This window comes from Maylandia zebra, linkage group LG17 (genome assembly GCF_041146795.1).
Source record: "Maylandia zebra isolate NMK-2024a linkage group LG17, Mzebra_GT3a, whole genome shotgun sequence".
Classification (NCBI taxonomy): Eukaryota; Metazoa; Chordata; class Actinopteri; order Cichliformes; family Cichlidae; genus Maylandia; species Maylandia zebra.
In genome coordinates, this window is record NC_135183.1 from 18,510,532 (window position 1) to 18,538,161 (window position 27,630).

Below are 27,630 nucleotides of genomic sequence, written 5' to 3' on the forward strand. Positions count from 1 at the left end.
CTAAAAAATTAAAAATGAGCTTAATGGGTTATTCAATTTTTATTTATTTGTAATATAAGGTTTGGCTAACACTTGTGTACAATTGAATAAAAAATTACATTAAAAAAAATAACGAATAAAACTATCTGGACTTGAATTTTTGTATTTCTGTAGGGGCAATGCACAGTGGGAGGTGTGTTAAACTACATGGTAATACTGAAAATGTGACCATCAATCCAAAATTACATTTTAAATTTGATTATATTTACCAAAAAAGAGGCATTAAAAGTAACTTTACCCATATGTGTGGTAGAAATAAAATATTTGAGCTGGTTCATAATTTTAAATATTTCATCAATCTCAAGATTTCTGCTCTTTTGTCAATTTTTTTTTTTTTTTTTTTTTTTTCCCCTAGCAGAGGGAGGGGGGGGGGGACCCAAACTACACTACAGACTGTTTTCGAAAACCATAACACGCGTGTTTATAAACGGGTGGCAACAAAAGGTTACTATTCACATTTTAGACGCTAGAAATCTTTTTTTTTTTTTTTTTTTTTTTTTTTTTTTTTTTTCCCAAACACCAATAAAAACAGACAGCCCAGCAGTGAGGTTTAGTTATACTCCCATTTCCTCACTGTGACTATTAAAAAGAAATACACACGCTTTGTAAAACAAAATCTGATTTAAAAAAAAAAAAAAAAAATTGTTTGAGATATGATGCAAATTTTTACTGAGCATTACACCAGAGAATTGAACCCAGTTAGCTTAGCATAAAGACTGGTCACAGCTTTATCCAAAGGTAACAACATCAACTAATGCTAACACACGGTACAAATGAGATGTTAATTAGTATCCAGTCTCCGTACCAAGTTAAACTTTTAACTCTATGCAATCTCATTCTACCTGAAACAGTGGATTGATATAGTTAAGATGACAGTGAATGTCATAAAAGTAGAAACAAAAGCAAGAAGACATTGTATTAAAAATGCTGTTTGACTCAATTTTCATGTTCAGGATAGATGAAGAGGAATGCATCATACCAACAACTGTCCTCACAATGCATTGCATCATCCATGGTCCCCACAAAGCAAACTGTACAAGTACGTGTGTGTGTAAATTATTCATCCCAGGTGAAGTCATATGGCTGGAAGTCATCTCTCAGCTGTTTGCAGCTCTCCTCCTCCTCCTCTTTGCTTTGTTTACACTCTTTCCAGTCGGCTCGAGTCGGGATGTTTAGCACCGCCTCACTGGCCAGAACCTCCCTACGCACGCACACAAAACCCCCACACCGTTACTCTGTGACACTGACATTATTCTCCCACAGTGCAATTCTGACCTCCCATCAAGTTTTTTTCCCTAAAATTTCATGACTGACATTTTGGAAACAGCAATTTGTCATTTTTAGATCAGTGCATATTTATGTGAACAAAACACATTAACAGTGTGCAGAATTATTGGTAATAATTATTTACCAATATTACTGAATAACATGAGACTATAAAAAATAATTTTCTGCAAACCAAAGCATCTTTTCCCTGACTTAAACAGGTTTGTAGGTATGTTTGTGTATACATAATGGGTAAGTCCTGACTGTCCAGCTCTCTGGAGCCCCCTGTGGAGGCTTTTGTTTTTACACTTTCTGATATAACGTAATTTTTCTGATGACGTTTTGATAATTCTGTTATTTTATAGAGAACACAGGTATAAACAGAATGACCTGCTTTCTCTTTTTATTTTAATAATCTAATCCAAATGTGATTAAAAACGCATCTGGACAACATTTGCATTTATACATAACATTTCATAAGAAACAGTTTTATTTTAGCTTTAAAAGATGACACTGACAGTGCTGAAATTTTATGAGGCTCTTCTTTATATTTACAGGCAAACAAAGGGTGTTTAATGGGGACTGATGCTCACCTTCCAAACTGCAGAGGAAAATGTTTTTGAATGCGGTAGAAGAGCTTCTCCCCCGAGTCCAACTCTACATAGAAATATGGAGTCCCTGGAGGAGCAATCTGAACACACACGTTTAATTCAGCTTTTCAAATAGATGTTAAAAATCCCAGAATAGCCAAACCACTGTACTCCAGGTGTGTTTACGGGTACCTGCTTGAGGTCAGTGTGTTCAGGAATCTCCATCATCTCCATCTGTTGCTCCTGAGCCTGGACCATGAACGCCTCCTTGATGTCCTCTGTGGCACAGCGGTTCAACGGCACCGGCACAACCTGAATGACAATAATAACAAGAAGATGATAAATAAAGTGATCAGCAAATGTGGCAGTAAATAAAAAATCATTTTACGTTTCTCTTCCTGCGCTTGGATCACAGGAATCACACTCTAAATAAAGATACAAGGAGTTTAAACGTGCTAATTTATTGCCCAGGTGTGACTTACTTTGTGAATAACTGGCTTCTTGTATGTCAGCAATAGCAGACTTAAAAAAATATTTATCTAATTCTACGCTCAATCTCAAATTATTTTAGCAGCTTTGCATAAAGTGCACAAGTTTACCACATCTTTGTTGACCTTTTTGTTTTAGTTACTTCATTTATTACAGTGAAATATCTTGTGTACCTCCATAATCAAATTTAAAATACAAAAGCAAAAAACAATTTATTAAAAAATAGAATTATGAAGCTTTAGCTAGTTATTTTAGATTAAAAGTGGCACAAATGAAACGCTCAACTTTTATCATTCTTTTCTTCTCAAATTTTGAAACGATAAAACCAAATATGTAAAATTTTGCACTCTAAAGTGAAAAATATGACTTTTTACACTTCTACACACTGCATCTGTCAAAATTAGAAAATATTCACCCTACAGTATCATTAAAAAACAATACGAATAACACTGAATTAAAACATGTTTTCTTGGTCGTGTTTCTACCTGCAGCTGCAGATGCTGGCTCCTGTAGTTCCTCTCAAACAGCACACAGCGCTCTCCTTTGCTCTTGTAGAACTTCCTCAGGGCTGACTTGTACTTCTCCATCTCCTCCACCACCTCCGAGCTCAAGTCCACCACCGACTGGTAGTGTCCGATGGGGAGGATCAGCACATGGCGAGGAGTCAAACCGCCTTTGGCCAGCGCGAGGTAACACTGCAGAACAAATCATCCTCACTCGGCTCTAACGCTTTTACGTGAAGTCTCGAAGGAGCTTCTGTGATGTAGATTTATAAACAGCATGAACTCACGTGTGTTCCTATGCTGATGACGAGGTGCTTCTCCACCTGAGGGCTGGCCAGACAGAACCAGCATGGACCCGAGGGCTGAGCTGCACACAGAAAAACAAATTATCTGTGTAACCTCACAAAACCACACTAACTAATGAGTTCTTTCTTAAACCAGATATAAACAGAGTGTGGCTGGACTCACGGTGCCGGCGGGGCTGCTTGGGCTGCCCCTGATGATGCTGCTGGTCTCGCCCTCGCCCATCTCCATCAGAGTGCCTCTTCCTGCCGTGGCCCCGAAAGCCTCCACCCTGCTTCTTGCTCAGGTCGAAGAAGTACTGATTGGCTGGCTCCTGGCACACATATAACAACATTTTGTACTTTAAAACCTCAAATACACATTCAAAGGTGATTTAGATAAGAGTCGAGGTGAATTCTAGTGACTATGAATCTCCACAGAGGACTCCAAACAAACCTCCTCCTCTGTGGCGCTGAAGGCCGTCTTTTGTGTGTCCATCTTGTCTTTCGTGGGGCATCTGTACGGGTTTTCTGTGACGTCTTGCGGTTGCTTCACAAGCTCTGCGGGGTCCATGGTCTTCATGGGGATTATGTTGAAGGCGTACAGATACTGCAGACAGAAGGTTTTCACTTGTCATGACACATCTGGAGAATTTTTCACAGCAGGAACCTTTTAGCACAGATCTGCTCTGTTACCTGCATTTCCTGCAGGAGAACCAGGGTCTAAATTAGAGTTTTAAAATAACAGGGAGAGTCTAAATTTAGTTCAGCTGAATTGGCTATTAGGGCTTCCTGTTTGCACTGGAAACATTGGTCAGTGAAGAAAACTTTAACTTCTCTGTGGTTTCTAAGCATTTTTAAGGACTTTATTAATCACAGATTTTGATGTTTTCCTAACTTTTAAGAAAACCTTGACACAAAGTTTTAATAAATGCAGCTATGCACATAATCTCCATGTAACTGATTCTTTGTCTTGCAGGGAAACGCACCTTCTTCTTGGCGGGGTTGTTGACGGCCGCCAGAGCAATGAAGCGGCTGACGTGTTGAGCATTTTCTTGAAGAACAATGTGATTCCTGCCGATAGACACAGTGAAAGATGGGAGTAACATAAAACAAGAACCAAACAGTTGCTTCGAATCAATCTGACTTCTGCCAGGGGGGTCACCCCCTACTGGCCAATCAAAATAATGCAGGTTTAAGGCTCTTTGATATCCAGAAGAAATTAATTAACAGGGTCATCAGTGAGCTCCCTCACCACTCTGCAGCTTACCTGTATGGGAGTCTTTCATAGTGAGCGCCCTCTAGTGCTGCAAAGTGGTATCGTGGTTTCAGTTTGTCTGCGAGGCTGGCTATCGAGTTGCTTCCACAAAGTTTTGTGTTCACTTCCTGCCGAACAGAGTTCAGAAGAATCCATTCAGCATCTCGTGGGGTCAGAGGCAGTAAAATTAAAGCAGCATAGACATCTTCATTACCGGGTTGTTTGCGTAGTGCCACACTCCTCGGGGCCACTGCGATGTCAGCAGGATGTCAACACCTTTAAATTTCGAGCTGCTGGTCAGAGGAGTCATGAGGGCCACCAGATCTTTGGAGGTGAAGCAATGAGCCGGCGCTGGTTCCTGCCGGGCTTCCTGACCGCTGACATAGGCGATCTGCAGTCCCGACACGCCGGTAAACACACCACGCCGGCCTGTAACGCACAGATGAGAGCACTGTGTCACATTTTGGTTTCATGTTTTTATTAAAAGGTCATGAATATGTGTGATCGCTTACCGAGATATGTGATGTTTTCAGCAAGCTCACAGCCATCGGCGTTTGGGAAATTCTTTACCGTTTCCTGGCTTGCTGCTCCGAGGATGTAAGTGTGGATGGGAGCTGAGGAGGCGCAGAGAAAAAAAAAAAAAAAAAAAAAAAAAAAAAAGGCTTTTGAGTTTCCTCAGAAAAAGCCAAAAAACATGCTTGCTTTCAGCATGAACATAGGAGGCGCTGTTGAGTTCTTATGCAATGCTATTAATGTAACAGCGCCCCCTGTGGTCAAAAGCAACAATAAAGATGAGCATCTGCCCAGATGTTCCAGATTTTTTCACCTTTCTTGGCTCCGGTTTTGTACAGCTGCCACTCGGCTTCAGCTTCCGGCGTCGTTCCAAAAAACTCTCCAACACACAGCAGCAACTGGTGGAAAACAGATGTGAAAATCACCACAACTTAAAGACGATTACAGGTGTTTTAATATGATAACTTAACACACAGTTCTATACAATGATCTACCAGGTCATTGAAGGTAACAAGAAAACATTTAAGGGGATGGATGGGGGAAAACTTAGATGGAAAAAAAAAAAAGAATAAAAAGTTTTATGAGAAACAAAATGAGATATTTACCAGAAAAAGTCTGTAAGGACAAGTCTATAAACAAGTGTGTGTTGAAAATAAATAAACCGGTTGATTTAGAAGAAAAAACGCAAAATTGCCAGAAAAAAAGAGAAACAGCTGACAAATTCATGTAAAAGCAACTGACAAACTTACAGAGGAAAACTGGTAAAAGAATAGAAAATGGCAAATTTCTAAGAAAAAGCTTACTGTAAAAAAGGCAAGTCTATGTGGAAAAAGGAAAAACAAATTATGATAAAAATGTAATAAATTAAAATAATTTAAAAAAAAGAAAAACATCCATCCATCCATTCACTTCCGCTTATCCTTTTTAGGGTCGCGGGGGGCGCTGGAGCCTATCTCAGCTGTCATAGGGCGAGAGGCGGGGTACAACCTGGACAGGTCGCCAGTCTGTCGCAAGGCCAACACACAGGGACAAACAACCATTCACACTCACATTCATTCACACATTCACACCTAGTGACAATTTGGATTATCCAATCAACCTATCCCCACAAGCTGCATGTCTTTGGACGGTGGGAGGAAGCCGGAGTACCCGGAGGGAACCCACGCAGACACGGGGAGAACATGCAAACTCCACACAGAAAGACCCCGGCCTGATGTTGGAATTGAACTCAGGACCTTCTTGCTGTGCGGCAACAGTGCTAACCACCGTGCCAAAATCACAGCTAGTATAACAAGAAAAAACTGTCAAATTTACATTTAAAAAAAACTAAACAGATATAAAACCCCACAAATCATTTAAAAAAAATTAAATGATAACTGGATAATGTGACGCATCTGACTCACATCAAACTGCCCAGTCTTCTTCTGGATGGCCTGGACTCGGTTGAACAAAGCGTTCAGACGGCCTTCAACGTCCCCACACGCCAAACTAGAAACACGCATGTTTTAATATTTTAACAATCAAGGCAATTCATAGATGATTTCCTCTGGAAAACATCAGACAGTCTCCAAACATCTGTTGTGTTTTTGGGACTTGAATGATGCCTTACTCATTGGTAAAGTTGGACACTGAAACATCAATAGCACAAAGTGCCTCTTTTATTTTTATTTATTTATTTATTTTTAGAAAGAGGAACAATACATATTAATGAACATTTTAACAAATGTAAATATGCCAGATTATGGCCTTGGGCTAATTTCCATCTGCAGACCCTCTGGCAGGTTGGTGTTAAACACAAGTTAGTAAAAACATACAGAGACACTATTTACAGGTCATGTGACAAGGACAAAAACAGTGATCACATTATACTAGAACAAACAATGACAAGAAGAGTGGACACAGAGGACAGTATAGACAACAATAACGGAAACACATCAATTATATTGCACAAACCCCAGTATTGTATATGCCCTGACTGTCGTGATATCGCGTTCACCCATTGCACTAACAGTTGTTTTTACCTTTTTGTAATACACTAACTCTTTTTCCCATCCAATATAAAGCATGATTATTAAACATGATCACATGTTTGCGTGTCCCTCAGCCGCCCTTTTAAGTGACTCTTAAAGATGGGTAGACTTGTACTTTCCCTCACTGACAGTGGAAGACTATTCCAGAAGCTCACTCCCTGATCTGACAGAGCATTCTGTGAAAAGGTGGTCCGCCTGAATGCCAATTCACAATCACCTCTAACAGTGGCTCGAGTCAGTCGAGACCTGCTAGACTTTTGTTTAATAAAATCACTCATTGGTGGAGGTGCCAGACCATGTATAACTTTGTATATTAGACAGGCAGATTTAAATAATTTGAAATTAGTAAAATTTAAAAACTTGTATTTTTCTAAAATTTGACAATGGTGATATGAAAAAGGTTTTTTATGCTCTTTTGTAGCATACTTCGATTGGACCAATAGCAGCAGAGTTCGTATTAAAATAACATTAAAATAAAATAAATCAACAGAACTCGTGGATATCATTCTGTTTAATTAAAATGACGTTAATATATTCTGGTAAAGTGCAGATTTTTCACCACAAACTGCAAATATCAAACATGCCTCTACGTCTGGAGACTGTTTAATGCAACCTTGAATCATGCAAGTTTTTAACGAGGTTCTGTATATTTCAGTGTAATACATTATGCCGAAATAAAAGTGATGACCTCGTATATTTTCAAACCTTTAAACACATTTTACATTAGGCGGACGGCTTTAGAACCCATCCTGGGGGTGGATGAACACTGACGTTCAGCAGTGAAACGCGTATTTATAACATATAAATCTGAAGTTAATAAGAAACGCTTAAAATTTCTGAAATTTGTTTTAAGTCTGATGAGAGTGGTCACATTTTTGCATCTAAACAGTTCCGAAAAAGTCAACAATTACAAGACCCTGACCCGGTGAGGTTTACACGCCTGTTAACGGAAGGGTTTTCATATTTTTCTTTTACCAACGTGTTTGTATTAGAAACGGAGATCCTCTAACATCATAGCTGAAACAACATAATCAACATGGACAACATAAACAGCATCGATTTAACCAGAAGCTACATTTAACCGGACGCTGCGTCCTGTGTTCACTGAGCAGACTTACACTCTGAGCGGCTGCTCCTCCATGTCCCTGAGCAGATTTTTACTCTAAATCTTAAAATGTGGGATTTGGATTTTAGCAGCTTCCATTAACCGCCCGTCGCTAGTAACTGTCCGACTAAAACAAAGGCGGAACTATTTGTAATTTACGAAGCGGGAGTACACGCGGCTGCGCGAGACACACTAAGAAAGACAAACATTTATTAAATTAAAAATGATAATTTTAATTTCTAAAAACTACAAGAGAAGTAGCTCAAACAGTAAGAAATATTCCATGTGGCTACCCGGACAGATTTCAGTGCGGAAATAGTTGTTGCCAGGTTTGATTTGAGTGGTTTGAAGAAGCTGCCGTGTTTCAGTACGTTGTTTCTGTTTTTTCTGTAGTTTACACCTGTTCTTAAATCCACTCAGCTCTGTAATCCTGATTTTACTCTGTTTTAATTATTAAATCTGCAGTGTGTTTGTTTATTTTATTTATAATTCATATCAATAATGGGACAGAAGACTAACGAATGAATGAATTAAAGGACTTCACCAGGGAGGTAAAATCAAGCATTAACTAACAAAATAAGCAAATAAAAATAAAATTCTAAGACTTTAAATAGTTAAATTAACTGGAGTATGGGTCCTACTCGGGATACAAACTGAATGTACAAAAAACACAAGTTCTCAGTAGTTTCTATAGAAAGCCCTGATAGATACTGATAGATAGCAGAATGGGATAGGATCCTCTCCAGATTTATATGGGCGGGTAAAAAGCCAAGAGTTAAGTTTAAAACACTTCAGCTTCCCAAGGATAGAGGAGGACTGGGCCTCCCTTGCCTACATGACTTATTATAGTACAACCCAAATAAGGACTCTGGTGGGCTGGTGTAAACCTGGATATTGTTCAAGATGGAAGGAAGTGGAATTTTCCTTGGGAGGCAACTTCCCTATCGGGGCACTGATAGGAGATCCCTCAAAGTTACCTCTCCTGGGAGCCCCGGGCAACCATTGGATGGTAAGCTCAATACAGACATGGAAAAGAGTACTTAAAAAGTATCAATTAAATCACAGAGCTGGATTTCTTAGGTGGTGGGCTAATAAAGGTCTCACCACATACAGTACCTTGTTGAAAGACGGAAAAGTGATGAGTTTCCAGGACCTTAAGAATAAGTTTGGGTTGCAAAATCAAGACTTTTTTTTAGATATTTGCAACTGAGGGACTTCCTGAATAAAAGCTAAAACATCACCAGTTATCGACTGGGAATGAAGAAATTATTTACATATTCGAGAATGCATTTAGAGATGCACCCTATCAACAAATTATTTCTATATTATATCGTTCACTGACCAACCTGGGGTCATGATACAAGATATGTTAAAGCAAGATGGGAACAGAGGGTAATCTATCCCTAACAGGAGAGGAATGGGATGGGATCTGTAGGCAGCAATGGTCGGTAACAAGCGCCTCCTCGTGGAGGGAATTCAGTTGGAAGAATGTAATTCATTATTTTAATACCCCGGCTCAAAAATCCAATTATTCCCATAAGACAACATGCTGGAGGCAGTGTGGACATGCAGCAGCAAATCATTTCCACATTTTTTGGGAATGTCCTTGTGTGGCTCCATTTTTGAAGGAAATACATAAGGTCCTGGAAACAATCTTCCAAAAGAAAATACAATTTAATTTTGCAGTATTGTACCTAGGTAACTTAGAGTCTTAAACTATGTAAAGCGGATAAATATTTGTTCAGTGTGCTGTTGGTAGCTTCCAAAAAGGCCATAACCCGTTGTTGGCTTAATGAGGATACTCCTACTATAAATGAGTGGACTGACGTGATATATACTATTTTTGTTATGGAAAGAATAACTTTTAGGCTAAAGTTGCAGGCGGACTCATTTGACGAATACTGCTCGAAATGGTTGAACTATGTACAAAATGGGAGGCCCGATTTTGTATAATCTCGTTGTATTTTGTGGTTTGTTTGTTTTTGTCTTGTTCCCCCCCCCCCGCCCAACACACACACTGTGATTAAGTTGTATTGTTGTACATGTTGTATAAATAAGAAAACCAATAAAACACAAATGAGAAAAAAAAACTTGTTAAATTAAAAAAAACAACAACAACTCATCACACATTTGCCAGAGAAAAATGCAAAATTCACGAGGGGAAAGACAACCTCATATTTTTTACTCTTACAACTTTCAGTTTTATTGATTTGTTACATGTTTTAATCAAACAAAAATGTGTTTTCCTTTTTACCTTTTTATGGCGCTTCAGTCGTAGATGTCGTTTATTAAAAACCATGAAATATAATTAACATAGGCATGAACAATTTACGGATACTGTACGGACCTGGCAGCCCGCTGGCCTTCGCGCAGCCGAGCCTCCATCCTGGCACTTACCTTCATCCTGGTAACTTGCAAGTTCCCGGACTAAAAACAGGAAGTAAGTAGCCAAATCAAAAGTAAAATTCACCGTCTGTTTGGTAGTCGAAGCCAGTGAGAGGTGCGGAGAAAACTCGGAGCCATAAAAACTGCACCAAAGCCGAGAATAAAGCGCAAAAACAGTGTCAAACTGCACAGACGCCATAAGCTGCAGCTTGTCGACTAACATGGCGCCGGAGAGTTTTCGTCTTTCATTCAGCTGCTTAGCTTTCAGCAGGCTAACGGTTAGCATGGAGTCAGCGTCACTGAGTGTTGGGAATGCCGGTCTTTGTTCGTATCACATTACAGCTTATGCGTTAGAACAGCGCTGGTCTCTTTTCTAATATTCATGTAAGCGTACCATTAAAGATGCGTTAGTCTGCGCAGAATCGATCTTTTCATCAGTGTAAATAACGATGCACAGCAGCGTCCGCCAAACTCCGTTTAAAAACCTCCAAATTTGATAGAGTTTTGATAATTAAATGCCAGTAAACATATCATTGATCGTAAATTGAAGGAAAACATTAAAGACTTAAATTCTGTGAACTCGCTGTCAAAGAAATGCGGAATATTTGAAAATAATTTACACCTTTCTTTGTTTGTTATATTTCCCCTCAAAACAGTGGGGGGCGGCAGCGAGCAGGGTAGAATTATTACATTTTATAAATCACGTAAAAAATGATAGGTACTCCCCTGAATTTACCGGCCGCATCTGATAATAACAAATGTTATTATACTTTATTGTTGGGGAAAAGAACTGTCTGTGAGCATTCAATTTTTCTTTTAATCCTTCTGTTTTTCAAAGCAGCTTGGCGTGTACACAATAAAAGTAACACATGTTAACTTGTATGGTTTACAGTATTTATTGTCTTCATAAACCGGTGTAAGATCACATGCATCACACATCTACAGTGACACTGCTGGAACTGAGTCACAGTGATGGCGCTTAGCTTAAAGTGTCAGATTTCAGAAGGGAGTTCTGACTGTGATTTTTAGTTTAGTTGCCTATCAGCTCTTTTTCATTATAAAAAACATCTGCTAAAACATTTGATACTTTCATTTTTGCAAACTCAGCATCATAACATGTCTTAAAAATTACAAAAGCAACACTTCTATACCTCACCTAAAATTAATAAATGATGTTTTATTTACCGTGTTGTGCTTCTTTTTATTAAGAGGGTGCTAACTGTGCCATGTGCATTGTTTTTATTATTATTATTATTATTGTTGTTGTTATTATTTTATCACTGTCAGTGAAATTTGAGTTTTAGGCAGTTAGTGTGATTTTTTTTTTCTATATATAATATATGTACATATTTAAAAAATATAATTATGTGATCAATCACCCAAATGACCCATTTGGAGCTAGAAAAACCCTGATGGTTGGACAGAAAAATGACTCACTTGGAAAGTGACATTTTATTACTATTTTTTTAAAGAAGCAAATAATTAACAAGCTTAATCAGGACTGAGATTAGTCATTAGTCAGATCTAGTGTGTAGAAATCTTGATTTTCCCATCTTCAGGCACCCACAGAGTCGAAATCCGTCCCAGTCCTTGCAGATCTTTGCTGTAAATAGTTTTTCTTATGAAGGTTTCTAACTGATTGAGGTGACCCTGAGGTGTTTGATGCCAAAATAACAGCCGGTTGAACCCTGTAAATACCAAAGAAGCTGCTTCAGCACTTCTTCTATTATATCATTGAGTATAGCAGACGCTGATCGAGAAAAAAGAGAGAATAATCCTATATAGGGCGCCTCTAACCTACAAGCCGCTTTGCAGCCTACTATGAACACACCAAATTGTGATAATTTGGTGTGTTCATAGAGAAATTAGTACCTGAGAACACCTGTGGCTGTGAAATCGCTCTGAGTTCGTCTTTGTGTCTCTCTGCAGCTGCAGGATGAGTTTAGCAGCAGAGGACGACGACGCCGGCGCTTTAGAAAACGTCAAATCTGTCACGCTCACTCAGGACAGTGATGGAAGCATCATACTGCACTGTCCTCCCTCTGGTGGGTCCACACACACACACACACACACACACACACACACACACACACACACACACACACACACACACACAAATCCCATCAGTAACTAATCAGTACACTTAAAGTATGTTCAGGGTTTTTAATTTTAACATTCTGTGTGGTGATTTTGATTAAATTAAAACACTTTTGTTTTTTTAATTGTCACATTTATTTATTTACTTTTTTGCTCCTGTGGGTTTGTTTCTCTTACACTGCACCTGAGTGGAAACAGAACAGCCAGGGTTCAAATTTGTGATGTTTTCTTGTCATTTTTCCTATAAATTTGAGCGTTTTCCTCATATTTTTCAGTTTTTAAGTTTTTTTGAATTTTTTAAATTCATGTAAATTGGTCATTTTTTCTGATAATTTGTCTTTTTTCCCTCATAAATGAATTTTTCTCCTGATAATTTTCCAAGTTTTGAAATTACCCAATTTAAAAAAAAAAAATTGTTGTTTTTTCTAATAAATGTGACACTTCTTAAAACGTATACGTAAGAAAAACCCCAATTAATATAAAAGTGAAACTAAAAATAACAACAAAAACTTTAGATGATGTTTTTGTCAGATTAAGGCTATAGAAATAATTGTGTGTGTAATGGATTGGATTTATATAGCGCTTTTCAAGGCACCCAAAGCGCTTTACAATACCACTATTCATTCACACACTGGTGGAGGCAGCTACAGTTGTAGCCACAGCTGCCCTGGGGCAGACTGACAGAAGCGAGGCTGCCATATCGCGCCATCGGCCCCTCTGGCCAACACCAGTAGGCAAGTAGGGTAAAGTGTCTTGCCCAGGGACACAACGACCCAGGGATCGAACCGGCGACCTTCCGGTTACAGATGCGATTCCCAACCCCCTGAGCCACGGTCGCCCTGTGTGTGTGTGTGTGCAGACGAGGACTCGGAGCCACTCCAGAAGAAGCTGCGACTCTCCACACACGAGCAGGAAAACTCGGACACGCCTCAGTTCTCCGTCGTCACGTTGCCAGGTCAGACGAGCTCTGGACCGTTCCCCGTTCATGACTACAGTGAGTCACACTGAAATCACCTCACACGGTTGCTGCTAACAGCTGCTGCAGCTGCATCCTGATCAGAGGGTTTTCATTTACTCAAACTCTAAATTTACTCAAATCCAGCAAAAATAACAGAAAATACAAGTGAGGTAACTCAGATTGTTCAGATCCTGGTCTCCTTAGCCAGAAAGTACCTGCTGGTGACGTCATCATCCTCATGCTGGTTTATGGTGTTTGCTGTTAATGTCTGCATTAAATGGCACAAATAAAGCTTCAGATATGTGAAGTTGTTTGGGTTTCTGGCGGGATAATAAGGTTCGAGGGTAAAAGATTTTCCGTGTCGTTTCTCAGTGTCGGACACTCAGGCGGAGACCTTTGAGGTGACGATGACGCCCACGGCGGACGAGCTCTCTGAGGACAGCGTCACTCAGATTCAGGTGGTGCTCAGGCTCCTTTTTTCTTATTCTAAGCGTTCTGTGTTTGCTCTGTATAGTTTCCTGTAAGGATGAGCCACCAGTTAAAAGTGAGCTGTTTCTGCTTTAATAAAAACAAAGTGACGGAAAACAAAAAGGAGTTTTATTTATATGAAATGGATTAAATGTAAGAGAACGGGGTGTGACTGAACAGAGGTTTTCATTTTGATCACTTTGTGTTTGCAGATCCTACAGGAAGATGAAGACTCCCTCTCAGCCAATCAGAAGACGGAGGTGTCGCCTGTCAGTCAGGCCTGGTTCACAACTAAAGAAGACAAAGACACGCTGGCTAATAAAGGTACCAACGAGGCCAGAACCTCTGTAGCAGACAGTGAATGCAGCTCACTGAGAGGCTTAGAGAAAACAGCACGGCCCAAAAGAAGTCAGACTGTTTGGAAGTCTGTGTGAAAATGAGCTCAGTGAACTCTTTCCTGATGACTTCATGGTGTCAGACTCTAGTTTAGAGTCCTGTTGAAGACAGCATGATGTTTATTTAGGACTCCTACTGCACACCTCGTAGTCCGCCTCGATGGATGTTGGAGTCCGTTAGCAGCAGCAAAGTACACAATAAAAAGTTCTAATAAAGCCAAACTTAACAAAGGGAAAAAAAAGTCTGGTTAAAAGCTGATTTTTCTTCTCCTTTTTGACTTTAAATGAAACCAGAATGTATAAAATAAACATAATTTTTTACTCAAACCAGCGACTGGAACCATGAACTCCTCAGGAAAGACTTTCATATGGCTGGAGTCCAGACGAGTCACCCCCTGCTGTTCATTAGAAACAATGCAGGTTTTCATGTCTCTTCCTTTTCAGGTCATAAGTGGAAACAGGGCATGTGGTCTAAAGAGGAGATCGACATCCTCATGAGGAACATCGACCAGTACGTGAAGGTACGTGGGGTTGGTCCCTGACATAATTTCTGCCTCTGTGACGTCTGATGACGTTAAACTGTTCTTGTGGCCACGATCTCAGGGCCGCGGCATCGAGGACCCGGCAGAGATCATCTTTGAGATGTCCAAAGAGGAGAGGAAGGACTTCTACCGCTCCGTGGCGTTGGGATTGAACAGGCCGCTGTTTGCCGTCTACAGACGAGTCCTCCGGATGTACGACAACCGCAACCATGTCGGCAAGTGAGTGCACAGAGAAAAGATGGTGTAAGAAAGGCAGTGCAAGTTTGTTGGTTTTTGTTTAAGGAGTGGTTTGTGTCTTAGGTACACTCCTGATGAGATCGAGAAGCTGAAGGCGTAAGTACAACTTTGTTTTAACGAGCGCTTGATGACGGTGTAAAATGGATTTCACACTAACCCGTGTTTATATGTGATGCGTTTAGGTTGAGGGAGAAACACGGGAACGACTGGGCGACTATCGGTGCTGCACTAGGTCGCAGTGCATCCTCTGTGAAAGATCGCTGCCGGCTGATGAAGGACACGTGCAACACAGGTACTGCACAGCAGCCGTTTGTACTTGTAGAGATATTTAAATGCTTGCTTTTATTTTGAAATTCGCTCTGTTTTTAAAAACCAGGTAAATGGAGCGAGGACGAGGAGCGACGGCTTGCCGAGGTCGTATACGAGATGGCAGGGGTGTCACCGGGGTCGGCGGTCACAGGAGGCGTGTCATGGGCGACGGTGGCTGATCGAGTCCGCACACGCTCAGAAAAGCAGTGTCGGTCTAAATGGCTGAACTACCTGAACTGGAAGCACAGTGGAGGAACTGAGTGGACGAAGGAAGATGACTTGAATCTTGTACGCAGGTACGGCGGTGTGGGCGTGCACACGTGTGTGTGAGCGAGCATAGTAAACCATGTGTAAGCTTGATACCGTGTTTCAGGATATCAGAGCTTGACGTGGATGATGAGAATGAAATTAAGTGGGAGGATCTCGCCGGCGGATGGAGCAGCGTTCGATCACCCCAGTGGCTCCGATCAAAGTGGTGGAGCATCAAGAGACAAGTGGCCAATCACAAGGACATCCCCTTCAGTGGTATGGATACACACACACACACACAAATTAATACCGTCATTTATTTCCTCATGTTTCTGATTCTCTTCTTCTATTATTAAAATCTCGTGATGTGGTTTGCGTCGCTAGTCCTCCTGAAGGGCCTCCAGGAGCTCATGGCCTCCTCGCAGTCAGCATCTGTTCCGGGCAGCCCCTCCTCCCTTCAGATCCGACTCACCCGATTAGACGAGAACAGCGGCGGAGCCAGCCCCGCCCCTAGCTCTGTGGCCGCACTGCAGATTCCCTTACAGATCCCGCTGCAGATCACACACCTGGGTGAGCCTCGCACGCCTGCACTACACCACCCACATGTTCACTTCCTCTGCGTGTGCTGCTGCTGTGGCCACACTATTTTTTTTTATGGAGATACTAAACCACCATAGAAGAAGAAGAATTAGAACCAGACTACGCTGATGAATCAGAGAAGAAGGTGACTGAGGTTTACCTGTTGGACAGCGTGTAACAGGTGTGCTGCCTGCAGCTGAAGATGTTCTTGTCCTGACAGCGAGACCTCTGACTGTTGCTCTGTTTGTGTTTCTGTGTTAGCGTCAGATTCAGCGGCAGCAGCTAGCGACAGCGAGACCATCACACTGAATGCTGGAGCGCTGCAGACCTTTGAGATCCTGCCGGTAAGCACCACAAGCGCCTTTCACAATAAAACACATGAATATGAATGAATTTAAAACCTTTTCTTTGTGCAGTCGTTCCACCTGCAGCCCACCGGCACCCCGGGAACCTACTACCTCCAGACGACACCCAATCAGGGCCTTCCATTGAGCTTAGCCAATAACAGCACCGTTACCCTGACGACGAGCTCCTCGCCCTCATCTCATGAACACATTATCCTCCACAGTCTGTCGGTCAGTTTATTGCCCTGCTGAGGGTAAACGTGTGTGTGTGCGTGTGCGTCTTTTCACATGCTTTCCATCTCCAGGCCGACAGTCTCTGCTCCAGCGATGGCGTCATCATCCAGACTGTCACCTCTGACCCCGCCTCCTCCTCCTCTGAAGCCCTCAGCCAGCAGCAGCTGGTGGTGGAGACTGAGACCCGGGGCCAGGACGATCGTCTCGACGCCGCAAGTCTGTTGGAGGGGTCGGAGAGTGTTGCCACGGAAACTCAGGAGCCAATGACGAATGGCTTCAGTGACACAGACAAAGTAGAAGCTTCAGTTTTTCCTCACACGTTGTTTGCGTGCTTTTAATTCGAAAAGCTTTCTGTTAGTATCGTTCTGTTTTTGTTGAGAAATAAAGGGGTGGACAAAATAATAGAAGCCAGTTTTGTGGATTAAAACTTTTTTATGACCAGAATATGTAAGAATTTTAACTTAAACAAAACAAATAAATATATTTGTACAGTGAGAAAAAACAAGGGGGGGAGGGTGGGGTCACAACACAACCAAGTCAGCTGTGTTGTCCTTGTACCCAGAGGGAGCACACAATGATGACTGAACAATACAACAGTGTGTGTTTGTGTGTGTGTCAGGGCCTGCGTTCCCCCCCGATGGAGGCTCCAATGGTGCATTCTGGGATAACGTCTGGGAGTGCCGTGCTGATCGTGTCTCCTCCCAACATCAGTAGCACACTAACGGGTAACACGCACACACAGTTAAAGTAGAACGTAACTGCGAATCTATGCTCTGCCTCCTGTCAGTGAAACTATGGCAACCGTGACCCACGAGGCTCAGCATCTCCTTTACTGCTCAGAGACGAGTCCCTGTGTGCTGCGTGCGCTGCTTTAAATTCACACTGTTTGATTGGGTTTTCAAGCCTTCGTGTCTTTTAAATGATGAGGTTGTGCTTTAGTGTCCACGCCGCCCAGCTGTATGGCGGGGTGGTGAAAATACCCAGGCTTCCAAATCTGATGCCCTCTACCCCTGTGGTGCACTTGGAAATTCTGATGATTAAAAATAGAAAAATAAATTAAAGAAACAAGAATTGTTTAACATGAAAAATATAGCCTGAAGTTTCTCTCCAAGTGTGTAATCAGAGTATTCATACTGCTGCACGAATTTCACCTGAGCATCACTTCCTTTGTTTTTCATCAGATCCCATCTTGGAAAACCAGGAAGTCTCTGACTGAGTCGGACTTCCCGCTGCAGCTGTCGCTCAGGGCGACACCTCCACCCTTGGGCTTGACCCGGCATGTCAGACTGTGATACTCCCTCCTCTCCTGCTTCCCGTTTCCTCTTTAACGGATGCAAGCACTTTAAAACTAAACGGAACATTTTTGGAGTCCCTGAATGAAATGACCGCAGTGCCAAAGAGACTCTAAAGCCTGGACACTTTAATGTGAATGGACCCTTGGATCTGAAAAATCATCCTTTTTCATTTTACATGAAGTTGTTTTGTCGGGATGGTGACAATGATCAACAGAACTCAAAGGAATAGTTCAATGTTACACATTTTCCACCTGTTTTTTCATGACTTAAGTACACCTTTATTTATTTATGCTCATTTTTGAAGACTTTAAATCGTAAACTGCTGTTTTCAGCAGGAACTTATGTGAAATTTTAAAGTAAAAAAAACATAATCCTGAAGCTGTGGTCAGGTTGGCTTTTATTGTGAAAGGCTGGGCTTATTTGCCCTAAAGAGGTTTATCCTGTTCCTCTGTAACACACAGCTCTGTTTCCATTGTTTCATAGCTGGTAACGCCTGTAACACCCGCTGGATTTATCCGCAGCTGAAAATAGTCCCTCAGAGAGCATTCATTCCAACAGATGGCGCAGAGATGGGAGTGCTGCTGGTTTTGATGTTTTTTGTGAGTTTTGCTTGAACTAGTCAGAAGTCATAGCTGCCCACAGAGGCAGTGAGTTCTTACGGTTGGTGTAAACATAAGCAGCCTTGCATGATTAATGCGGAATCCAGTTTATAGTCTGGTTTGGTAATTCTGGGCAAACTGGACCTTTAAACAGGCTGGTTGGAGGATTTACTCCAAACTAATTAAGCACCAGGGTTCTTCTTGCCATTGTTCCCTGGTTGCTAATGCTGCCTCGTGCTGTGGATGTATCAGATTCTACCTGATCATCATTCAACCTACCAAACGTCGCTACTAGTTAGTTTTCTGTCTTCTTTCTGTTAGACTCAGGTTTATTATCTTTAGATGGAAAATAACCTCCCGCTCCTGTTTTTTTTTTTTTTTTTAACTTTATTGAAAAGAGGATCTGAAGGCTTTTAAACCCTCGATGGTGTTTTTTGGAAAATTGGAAAAATGAAAACCTTATATGAATAACAGGTCATAAAGCAGGAGCAGCAGGAGGAATGGATGCTTGAGGACTGAATGGATCTGAAACAGCCAGATTAATAACAGTGACACAGCTTTATGGGTAAAGCCATTTACAAAGCTTTCATTCATTTCCACTGGTGCTACAGCTGGCCTGAGAGAGAAAAAGGGTAGAGAGAGAGTGTGTGTGATTTAGAAATGCTTAGTGCAAAGAATTGGCAGTCTGTGTAATTCGGCATTTAAATCCAACTTAAAATCCTCTCAGCCACATGTGGACAGTAATTATATACACGGTTATCAGAAGCCGACAGACGGAGAAAACACAGGTTTGCATATTTCCGATGTGCTGCTACAGCTGCCTGCTAACGTCTACAGTACTGAACTGCTGCTTCCCTCCATGCTCACAGCCTGCATCCAGGTTAAAGGAAAAGCCCACCTGGTTCTCACCTGAGCAGGTAACAGCAGCAGAATACATCTGAATTTGGGCTGAGGACAGAAAGCCCCCTGAATGCACCACTATGGGTTTTTATATTAGTTAATGGTAACAGACGACACACACCACCATTAGCTTCCGTTTTCTCTCCTGAGAAGGGGTGGTGGTGGCATGGCATACTATAATCCATAATTAGCAGATTCTCAGACTAACAGATAAGATGAGGTTATGGTATGACAGTGGCCTGGTCCTTTGTTCCCTTTGTGAGCTTGTCTATGTTTGAATTGTTCTGAAGAGTCCACTTTGGAAGTAGATTTAGGATAAAACATGTTTATGCCTTCATAATGTCCACAGTCTGTATATAAAAGATGGACATGGCCATTGTGACGTCTCAGGTTTGTTGGGCACCACCATGGTTCATCTCTGCTGCAGCTGTTAAAGGTTTGAACAGTGTATCAGGATAAAAATATGTTTATTTCTGTGTTTTAACAAGGGAGTCTACCGACTCACTGCTGGTGCCAGCCTCTAGTGGCCACTAGAGGAACTACAGGTTTTGTTTTTGGACACTTTCTCCCTGGGAAAAAACAGAGCGAAGCTGGTGAGTAAAGGAGCTCTCTGACATCCAGCCTGCATTCCTGCCTCCTGCTGTCCTGTTAATGGGACCTTTGATGGCGTTTTGTTGGAGTTTAATGATCAAAACTCCTATCTTTAAAGAACTGCAGATCAAACGTGAGAGTGAAGGAAAGATAAATGTAAAAGACGTCAGATTTAAAGCGACTCTGAGAATCAGAGGTGGATTTTTTGTGCGTATAAACAGTCGACTGTGTGTTGTGCTCCAGCAGTTTGTCGCCTCTTACAGTACATCATCATCCCACACTGAGTCAAGTCTCTGTGCACAGTTCCCACTGGTGCTGATTCCACACCACGTTCAAGTTTATGTAACAGTTATTATTTTGGTCATGTGACTCCTTCACGCTGGTCCTGCTCATGAAGGCTACGTGTTCCCTTGTTCCCGCTTCCTTGGCCCTGCCTTTACCTGACGTCATGGAAGTAGAGGTTGGCACATATACACAGCAGCACGATGGACGCCAGCATGAAGTAGATCAGATTCCTGAATTTGGGCTCCAGGTTGCCCTGCCGGTACCAGAATATCTGCAAGACAGAGAACAGACGTTTAAAGGCTCCCTTCTGTGACCCGGCGACCTTTGCGTGAGCATTTGGCCATGTTTGTTTACCAGCACTAACGTAGAGCTGCAGGTCAGCAGGATGCACACGGCGAAGAAGATGTTCAGCGGCCGCGGAGGCATCGTGGGAAACACAAAGGAACAGATGACAGTCACCTGCAAAACAAATGCTCGTGAATAAAAATACATGCTAGTGAACATACGTCACTCTTCTGTACGTTCTTTTGACCACAACCCGCATGAAGCGACAGTCGCAACCAGAGATGGTAAAGACTTCTGATAGCTGTGGTTGCTAACACTTTTGGTCGTGCAACCGTTTTGCAGTCAGCTGACATGAACTTGTCCATTCTGGTCATGCGACACAAACTGAAAGCGTTGTCCTTCAAAGTAAGGGTTTCATCTCAGAGCTCATGTTTCAAAATGTGCAACTTTTACTTTGAAGGTGAATGTTCCATTTTCTGTTTGCCCCCCACTTTTTGGGGTTTTAATGCCGTTCCACTCAGTGAGTGTTTGCAGATATGCTGATGTCTCGTGTTCAGCCTACAGGAAACCATAGACAGCTGCGATTTCACCTAGCAACACCAGGTCTGGGAACAACATTCTCCCCTCACGACCTGTTTTTAATATCACATCCAATATGGCCGATAGCTCCAGGGCGAGATGTCGCTGACCCTCGGGAAACACTTTTCTGATAAACTTACTGGCTCAGTCCCACGTTTTTAGGCACACTGAAGAAAAGATAAAAGCTGGTGAACTTTGGTTTGGTTTGGTTGAAAGGAGGGTTACCTGAGGTATGCTCATTGGTTCACAGCTTGTGATTGACAAATCATTAGCCGTAAGGATATCCAGCTACCTGGTGGATAATTTAGCTGCACAAATATTAAATGATGCTGTTAACAGTTATGAAAATAATCCCAAGTTTGAGTTCCTTTATTCTACTCCTTACTCTGAGCTTCAGACAGACAGGCAAGGTCAGGCTTTGTAATTCTGTCTCAGGACACCAGCAGCATGGGTTTTAGATCAAAGAGGTCTCTGGCTGATGGACAGATGTGTTCAGGGACAAAAAAAAAGAAAAAAAAAAAGATTGAGACACTGCACTGAGAGGAGAAGAGCAGCAGCTGCTAGACTGGCTGGTTTCACCTCCGCCCACTCAGGAGCGGCTTCTTCCTGTGTGCCAGAGCAGGTGTGGTGACATTTTTTTAGGTCTGTATGAACGATGCGGAACTCACCAGAACCACCACAGACGTAAATCCCCCCACTGCCGTGTTGATGATTCGATCCTGCAAGAAACAGATCAGATGAGTGCATCACCCTGAGGATTACGCACTGCTGATCAGACCTGATCATTTTCAGCTAAAGTGACTCTAATGAATTACTTCAGTACAAGCAACAGTTAATAAATATTCAGATTAATCCGCTGCTGAAAGTAGTCCTCAGCAGCTTTTGCTCTTTATACACAGCCCAGTCGCTCTCCTGCAGAAACATCAGTAATGGCTGACATCATACCCGAGCGGACGTCTCTCCAAACAGCGGTCTGTTGTCCAGGCCACTCGTGCCATACGTCCTTGTAGTGAAGTCATCCATGGCGGCGCCGGCAGTACAGCCCCGACTGATCGTTTCTCAGCAGCGCCACTTCATGGAAAAGCTGCGACAGTTCTGCTGCATACTAGCCGTGTCTTTCTGCACGCCGGGGAGAAGACGGTCAGTGTGGGCGGAGCCGTGGGGACATTATAGAGGTGTGGGCTAAAGGGACCAGGTAGGCTGCTGCTCCTCCTTCACTTTAGTGACAGAAAACAGAGACTGTTAACAAGAGGCAGCGTGGGCAGCGCTCCCTGAAAAGCATTAAATATCAGAGTGTCAAAGTTTCTCTGAGGAACGACATGATTGTCTGTCAGTAGTGGTCAGCCGCTGCCGCCAATCAAAGGATACGTCAGAAAGATTTACACTGTAGTTCCTCTTGCTTCACTTCCTCTTTGTTTAGGATAGATAACAAACCACAGCTGCTGATATCGATACAGTGAATGGTACAGAAAGAGGAAGCTCAAATCAAAACCTCACAGACTCCTTTAAAGAGCTGTGAGCTACAGCGTGTCGTTAGTCTGGCGGTTCACAGGCCGCTCAGTGAGATCATGAGCCTGTCGCTGCTTGCTCACACGCTGACCTCACTACTTTACAGTGTGACGGAAAACCGGGAGGAGAAGCAGAAAACATCGCTCTGCTTCTGCAGTGAAACTGAAACAAACACCTGCTGCTGCACAGTTCTTATGAACACCATTAATATTTCATACACGGCAGAATTCACTTTATATAGAAAACAAAGTGACAGCTGTGGCTGAGGCACAGAGAAGCCAGCCACATCTGGAAGAAGATTCCACCTGATCCCCCCAGAAGCAGCAATGCCTGTTCTCTATAACAGAAGCTTTGAAACCCCCGTGAGGGATGCAGTGATAAAAACAAAAAATAAAATAAATAAAATGGAACCTCGGGCCTCCCGACTTATAAACCCTCCTGCAGCCTCATTGCCCGTTCCATTTGATTTTCTGTTGTTATAAAAACACCAATAAGGACACATTTACCGCTAAATCTTTACACTGGTGACACAGCGGCCTCCTCCAGGCTCTCCCAGGCTGCAGATTTTCCTGTGTTGAACCTTAGTAAAGCCTTTAAAAACACTTAAAGTGTTTATTAGAGAATTCCATCTATAAAGCACGTAGCAGCTTGGCGTTTCGTGCTCGGATTTTAATTTTATCCTGTTTGTTTTTGTTATCTTTGATAACGTTACAAAAATAAAGCGTTTCATCTCAGGAGAGTTCCTGACTAAAGAAAAAACACAAATATAGTTCATGAGTGTTTAAGGATGAGCATATTAGGAAATTATTTGAACTCAGAGGTCGCAATACTTATTTATCGTATTGTTTTATTACTTGTTATTCTGTTTGTTAAAAAAACAAAAATAACAACAACTACTTATTTATTACTTCTTTTTTTTTAAAGAAATTCTGTTTCTTCATTATTTTGTTTCTTTTAGCTCCGGGACCGTGTGTACATAATTTCGTTCCACCTCATGTTAACATGTGATGGAAATGACAATAAAGCTCCTTGAATCCTGGAAGAGGAGTCTGGTGTCAAAGGTCGGCGGCACCAGCGCACGTTTCTGTCACAGATTTTATCCGGTGTAGTTTCTTCAGACACCGACATCAAAGCTGGTTTTAGAAAAATGAACAAAAGCCAGATGTGGACATTAGACTGTGGTGCCCACAGTGGCTGTCCCACTGATCACTGAGTCACTCCTCTGCAGTCTGAGGGCCTTAACAGGAAATACTGGCAATGTGGAGCTAAACTTTACTAAAGCTACAAAATGTGAGCCTGCAGGGTGACGACATCGCCACATGGGCACAGATGCATCCTCTCAGCAGATTCAAGCACCACTTTCATAAAGGCGGCTGCAGACATTTCTTCTTTTCTGGGTGAGAAGGCGGCAGGAAAGGAAATAAAACCCTCAGCAGAGCTTTCTCAGCAGAAAAAACAAGAGTGCAAAACAACAGCTCTTTTATCACCGAGCGTACGGTCGGCCCAAGGCGACATTCCTCCTAAGCCTTGTGATTCACTAGGCCGCTTAACAAGAAACCCTGAGTCTGAACAGAGGCACCGAAAAACAAAAATGACACCCCGATAAATCCAGATAAAGGAAGAATACAAACACAGCAGCTTCATACCAACACAAATCAGAGGAAAATATCGAAATCTGCACTTTAAAACACATGAAGACACACCAGGACTGATACAGGCAAAACTAAGGAGGAGAGAGAGGTTGTGTAGTCATAAAGCAGTGGTCATTCTCAGAGTACAGCGAGAATTTGCCAGGAAAAAGCATAAGGCTATAACATCAGATTTATGAGCAGAAAAACTGTAAAATCTTTGTCAAATGTGTGCTGCTTTAATATGTACGATTTTCTCACAAACCTCTGACTTTAGAACGTTTTTAAACTCATCAAACATGATTAAAACTGATTTTTAAACTCTATTCCACTGTAAACGCCACGTTTCTGAGATCACTTGTGTCGATCTCAGACAAAATGTGGCGCGACAGTTGAGTGCGCCTGCGTTTTCACGGTACAAACACACGGGTGTTATCTGATGTCCTTTCTTTGCTTGTGTCGTGCACACTTCAATCATCCCGCTCTTGTGCAACTGTGGCACCAGCAGAAAGGTTCCAAGGAGCACTCTCGATAGGAACCACGTTCCCACAGCTGTGATCGATCAGCTTTAACCTGGACAAATGTTTGTAGAGTGCTACACGTTTTACAGAGCTCAGAGCTTAATAAATTAAACAGTGTGTTACTGTAATGAAAAAAGCATTAAGCACAAACAGCCTGACAGCGAAGTCCCATGTGATGAAGGTTTGATTATTTACCTCTGAAATGTTAGCAGGACCACAGTTTTGGTCAAAAACGTCTCTCTTGTCAGTAATGGTTGGTTTCAAGTTACAGGGACATAAAACCACGGGGAATTACTGAAAATAACTTGTTAGTAATTATTATTGTTTCAGTAAATACCAATTTCCAGAAATCTCAAAGTCTTTAGCATTGAACTGTCCTCCAACACAGAGAAATTAAAGAGCTTTAATCTGCTTTGAAAACATAGTCTGACTCAAATTGATGCTGTGCACTCTGCGGGCTCAGTATATAGCTTATCGTGTCTGTAATCGCTCAAGTTCACTCAAAACAGCTCAGTAGCTTCACCTGAGGGTTAACGACCATATGTTAGCACTACGAGGAGAAAACGCTGGAGAAGAGCTCGTATCTTAGCCATTAATATTATTAAGCATGCATAGAAATGGAAAGAAGACGGTAACCTTAAAGCTGCCTTCAGTAGTGTAAGCTAACCTGAGATTTACCCGTGATAGGGCCAGCACCGAAGCGGGTGATCTGAGCTAAGCTAACTCCAAACAACTGCTCCCCGGCTGCTCGAGAAGTGCCCACAAATTTACCAAAAAATCTTCCTCTAATCTAAATCTTCCAGTGAAACATACCTGCCTCCCACTTCTGTGTTGACTCTACTGGAATCAACTTCAGAGCGATCAGGGTCACAGTTAAAGGGAATTAAAGCCCGGCAGGTCCGCATCGAGCTGTTATCACAGCCGATCTGTAAGATAGCCATTCCACTTCCTGTCGGTCCCACTGTACTCAAAATGGCTGCACTTCACCCTGGAGCGCAACAGGGGGCGCTCCTCAGTGAGCAGGAGTGAGTGTAGATACACGGCTAAAATAGTTACTTAGACTTGCTTATAGCTTTAAAAGGTCACATTTTATTGTATTATTCGCTAACACCGTATTTATTCTGCGTCTGAATTGAAATAAAACGGCACTACGTTTTAGTTTTTCACGCTGTGAAACAAATTTACCTATTCTGCCAATACTTGCTGAGTTGCCTGGTAAGGTATTTACGACAGTAGGCAACTCTTGATGGCACATATTTATGGACGATAAACATGCGTACATAAAACATAGTGGAAACGTTTAAGTGTTCGGAATATTTAGTTGACTGAGATGAGTGAACGTAATGGTACAAAGAGGTAGCTGCTACAAATTCTCTGATGCTGCCGCCTTCTTGCCTGAAATCAAAATGGCAGCTGCCGTAAAGTTGCTAATGGTGCTGTGACGTCCCTAATAAGCACAGAAATACTTTTTTAACTGCACTTGAAATCTGTGAAAAATTAAAGTAGAATGATGTTTGTCATTGTAAAAACATATTTGTTTAAAAATACGATGAAAATTTTTAGAAGATAATTGTAACAAGGCAACATTTACATTTTTGTGTCGCCGTCCATTGCGGACTAGCTCACGAGCGCCCTCTAAGAGACAGCAAACACAAAATGTCGGGAGTTCCAGTTTCCATTAAAAGCTCTCTGCTGTTAAAGGCGAGTGGAATTATTGTTGGGCCGACGCTTAGGCCGAACTCCATAAAAACCAACAAAACAAACAAACACACAAACAAAACTGGCCGTTTATAACCAAAAGCGCCGTGTCTAAAAAAAAAAGTAAGAGTAATGTAACAGTGGCCACTAATAGGCACGCTATTTTAACAAATTGTTTTTTAAATTAAGTTTTTTGCAGTTTAACCCGGTAAATATATTATTTTATACAAAACATTTCTTTAAAAAAAAACAACGATTTCAGGTAAACAAAAACGATTTTTTAAAAATTGGATATTTAAAAGCAAAATTTTCCCGTAATAATTTCAGCACCCTGCTAAGTTAAATCACTCAAACTCTGAATGGAGTTCGGTGTGAAGAATAAAAGACTTCTGTCATAGCAACTTAAAGCAGTCCTGTAATATGAGTAATGGTATTTCACTCACCTCCTGCCTGTAGCAAGGCCGGATCAACTTTCTTTAATTACAAGTTAATAAGCATAAGCACACTCCAGGGGCAGCTAAATAACCACTGGGTTTGATTTGAGGTGGGGGAAGCCTGAGATCTGAGAAGCAGTGGGCCCATACATAATCTCACCCCTCATGTTAGCATCACATGAGGGCAGTGTGACAAGCCCTGAGACTAACCCCAGCAAAACAGACCCAAAGAAAGAGAAACTCATGCTTGCTTGAAATCTGTTCTAGAAAATAAATTCCTGCAATGACGTAACTGAAGCATTTTCTCAGAATACAACTTCACTTCAAGATAACGTGACTCACTTTCGGGCCTTGAGTCTAACTTCTTACACAAGCATTATTATCTATAAACCATCAGTAAAACTGATTGTTTGATAATTAAATCGGTTTTTCTAA

At 41.8% G+C, this 27,630-nt stretch overlaps 3 protein-coding genes across 7 annotated transcripts; 1 reads left to right on the forward strand and 2 right to left on the reverse strand.

Annotated features, from left to right (window-relative positions):
• Positions 1-691: 691 nt before the first annotated feature.
• Positions 692-8,213, reverse strand: cwf19l1 (CWF19 like cell cycle control factor 1). Its single transcript, XM_004564843.4, has 14 exons — positions 8,088-8,213; positions 6,343-6,427; positions 5,253-5,337; positions 4,939-5,040; positions 4,641-4,855; positions 4,439-4,554; positions 4,158-4,242; positions 3,626-3,778; positions 3,356-3,503; positions 3,175-3,254; positions 2,870-3,079; positions 2,088-2,207; positions 1,899-1,996; positions 692-1,240 (listed from the first exon to the last, which is right to left on the reverse strand). Exons 1-14 carry the CDS (start codon positions 8,108-8,110, stop codon positions 1,096-1,098), a joined length of 1,665 nt encoding a protein of 554 aa, XP_004564900.1. The 5' UTR covers positions 8,111-8,213; the 3' UTR covers positions 692-1,095.
• Positions 8,214-10,413: 2,200 nt separating this feature from the next.
• On the forward strand, positions 10,414-18,413 carry dmtf1 (cyclin D binding myb-like transcription factor 1). Its single transcript, XM_004564839.4, has 17 exons — positions 10,414-10,514; positions 12,389-12,504; positions 13,416-13,550; positions 13,887-13,972; positions 14,195-14,306; positions 14,822-14,898; positions 14,981-15,138; positions 15,220-15,252; positions 15,339-15,448; positions 15,533-15,761; positions 15,839-15,990; positions 16,099-16,284; positions 16,555-16,637; positions 16,710-16,868; positions 16,943-17,164; positions 17,491-17,596; positions 18,053-18,413. The coding sequence occupies exons 2-17, from the start codon at positions 12,396-12,398 to the stop codon at positions 18,085-18,087; spliced, it is 1,992 nt and encodes a 663-aa protein (XP_004564896.1). The 5' UTR covers positions 10,414-10,514; positions 12,389-12,395; the 3' UTR covers positions 18,088-18,413.
• A 133-nt stretch (positions 18,414-18,546) lies between these two features.
• tmem243b (transmembrane protein 243, mitochondrial b) lies at positions 18,547-26,034 on the reverse strand. 5 transcript variants are annotated; one of them, XM_004564840.5, is made up of 5 exons: positions 25,877-26,034; positions 22,351-22,622; positions 22,074-22,124; positions 20,896-21,000; positions 18,547-20,812 (listed from the first exon to the last, which is right to left on the reverse strand). In XM_004564840.5, the coding sequence occupies exons 2-5, from the start codon at positions 22,426-22,428 to the stop codon at positions 20,693-20,695; spliced, it is 354 nt and encodes a 117-aa protein (XP_004564897.1). In that variant the 5' UTR covers positions 22,429-22,622; positions 25,877-26,034; the 3' UTR covers positions 18,547-20,692. The 5 variants fall into 5 exon arrangements, with proteins under 5 accessions (XP_004564897.1, XP_023008613.1, XP_023008611.1 ...); XM_023152845.3 differs by having other exon boundaries at positions 22,351-22,524; positions 25,877-26,030; XM_023152843.3 differs by lacking the exon at positions 25,877-26,034 and adding an exon at positions 25,731-25,852.
• Positions 26,035-27,630: the final 1,596 nt, after the last annotated feature.

What these genes read in the sequence shown, in the direction of transcription:
- tmem243b (XM_004564840.5), bottom strand. Translation starts at nt 22,428, where the DNA reads ATGGATGACTTCACTACAAGGACGTATGGCACGAGTGGCCTGGACAAC. An exon ending in TTGGAGAGACGTCCGCTCGG is followed by an intron (nt 22,125 to 22,350) that starts GTATGATGTCAG and finishes TGTTTCTTGCAG; the next exon opens with GATCGAATCATCAACACGGC. An exon ending in TTACGTCTGTGGTGGTTCTG is followed by an intron (nt 21,001 to 22,073) that starts GTGAGTTCCGCA and finishes TTTGTTTTGCAG; the next exon opens with GTGACTGTCATCTGTTCCTT.
- dmtf1 (XM_004564839.4), top strand. Translation starts at nt 12,396, where the DNA reads ATGAGTTTAGCAGCAGAGGACGACGACGCCGGCGCTTTAGAAAACGTC. An exon ending in AGACACGCTGGCTAATAAAG is followed by an intron (nt 14,307 to 14,821) that starts GTACCAACGAGG and finishes CTTCCTTTTCAG; the next exon opens with GTCATAAGTGGAAACAGGGC. An exon ending in GCTGCAGATCACACACCTGG is followed by an intron (nt 16,285 to 16,554) that starts GTGAGCCTCGCA and finishes TTTCTGTGTTAG; the next exon opens with CGTCAGATTCAGCGGCAGCA.
- cwf19l1 (XM_004564843.4), bottom strand. Translation starts at nt 8,110, where the DNA reads ATGGAGGAGCAGCCGCTCAGAGT. An exon ending in TCAGCGCCACAGAGGAGGAG is followed by an intron (nt 3,504 to 3,625) that starts GTTTGTTTGGAG and finishes TATGTGTGCCAG; the next exon opens with GAGCCAGCCAATCAGTACTT. An exon ending in AACACACTGACCTCAAGCAG is followed by an intron (nt 1,997 to 2,087) that starts GTACCCGTAAAC and finishes GTGTGTGTTCAG; the next exon opens with ATTGCTCCTCCAGGGACTCC.